This window comes from Acanthisitta chloris, unplaced genomic scaffold, assembly GCF_000695815.1.
Source record: "Acanthisitta chloris isolate BGI_N310 unplaced genomic scaffold, ASM69581v1 Scaffold43329, whole genome shotgun sequence".
Lineage (NCBI taxonomy): Eukaryota > Metazoa > Chordata > Aves > Passeriformes > Acanthisittidae > Acanthisitta > Acanthisitta chloris.
The window spans coordinates 1-1,242 of record NW_008692722.1 but is presented as its reverse complement, the minus strand read 5'-3'; the positions used below and the strand labels follow the sequence as shown (position 1 = coordinate 1,242).

Here is a 1,242-nt window from a genome sequence, read left to right as displayed (position 1 = left end):
GATTTTGAGGGATTTTTGGGGAGGTTTCTGGGGAGGATCTTGAGGGGGTTCGTGGGGAAGGAAGGATGGGGTTGGATTACCTCTAGAGGGCTCTGGATGAACAGAGATGTTTCTTGGAATCTTTTCTCTCCCGGATCCCGATTTTGGCTTCCGGAGCAAAGTCTTTGTGCCATCCAAGGAGGATTTGGGATTCTCTCCCCGTTCCTAGGACACAGCTCCTAGGGGAAAGGATTGTGGATTCAGCTCCAGGCTTGGCTGAAAGCGACGACAAGTAACGGGGGAGGGGACGGGGGATGGGAAAAAACGGGAAAAACCTAAGCAAGGATATGATCCTGCTCTCCAGAGGGTCCTGAGTCGGCAGGATCATCCCTCGGGAATGATTTGGGAGCGGCAGCTCCTGCAGGGAGAGGGTAGTGGATAAGGGGATGGAAAAGAGCCCTGAGCTCCGTAGGGATTGGGGAGGGGTGTGGATTCCTAGGGGGAATTCCTTCCTTTCAAGGGATGTTTTTCCTCCTCCTTCTCCCTGCAGGGAATTTTGGGGAGGAATCCAGGTTTTCCTGGCGCTCCATGGAGCCGTGGGTGCTGCTGGATCCGAGGGAGAAGGATCTGTACCGGGATGTGATGCAGGAGAGCTACGAGACACTCATGTCCCTGGGTAAGGAACACGAATTCCTTTCTCCTGCTCTTTTCCCTCCCTCCGTATCCTCCTCTTTTCCATGCAAAGAGCTCACAAGCAGGATGGGAAGGAGGGGAAGGATCCAGGCAGGTTTCCAGGGGGATTTTCCCAACCCCAGCCCTTTTCCTGCAGGAAAAATATTCCTGATCTTCCCTAACATTTACCAATTGGAAATCCAGGCGATGGGCTGGGTTAGCTCTCCACATTCCCAGTTCAAACTGGGATCAGGTCTCCCCTGTCCTCTCCCGATGGTGACAAAACTCCCGATCGGTGACACAGCGAGTTTTGAGTGGGATCCTGTTCCTGCTCCGTGGATTTTTGGGACACCGAGTTTATCGTGGGAATTCCACGGATTTCTATCCCGCTCTTGGCCTGCTCAGGGCCTCACATTCCCCTTTTCCTCCTTCTCCCCTTTCCCAGCAGCTCAGGGACTGGTGAGCGGCCAAGCAGCCGAGGAGGGAGCAGCAGAGGACTCGGAGGGACTCGGAACGCGCTCGACGCGCGGCGCGGAACGGGAAAAGCCCTTCGGCTCCAACCGGAGGAAAACGAAACGCCCGGACCGAGCC

General features: G+C 55.5%; 1 protein-coding gene across 1 annotated transcript; it reads left to right on the top strand.

Annotated features, from left to right (window-relative positions):
• Nucleotides 1-529: 529 nt before the first annotated feature.
• On the top strand, nt 530-1,228 carry LOC103809888 (zinc finger protein CKR1-like; the record flags this gene model as incomplete). The annotated part of the gene is made up of 2 exons (XM_009082760.1): nt 530-655; nt 1,097-1,228. Coding segments are annotated over 2 exons (258 nt in total), but the record flags the coding sequence as incomplete, so codon positions are not given.
• Between the last annotated feature and the right edge of the window lie 14 nt (nt 1,229-1,242).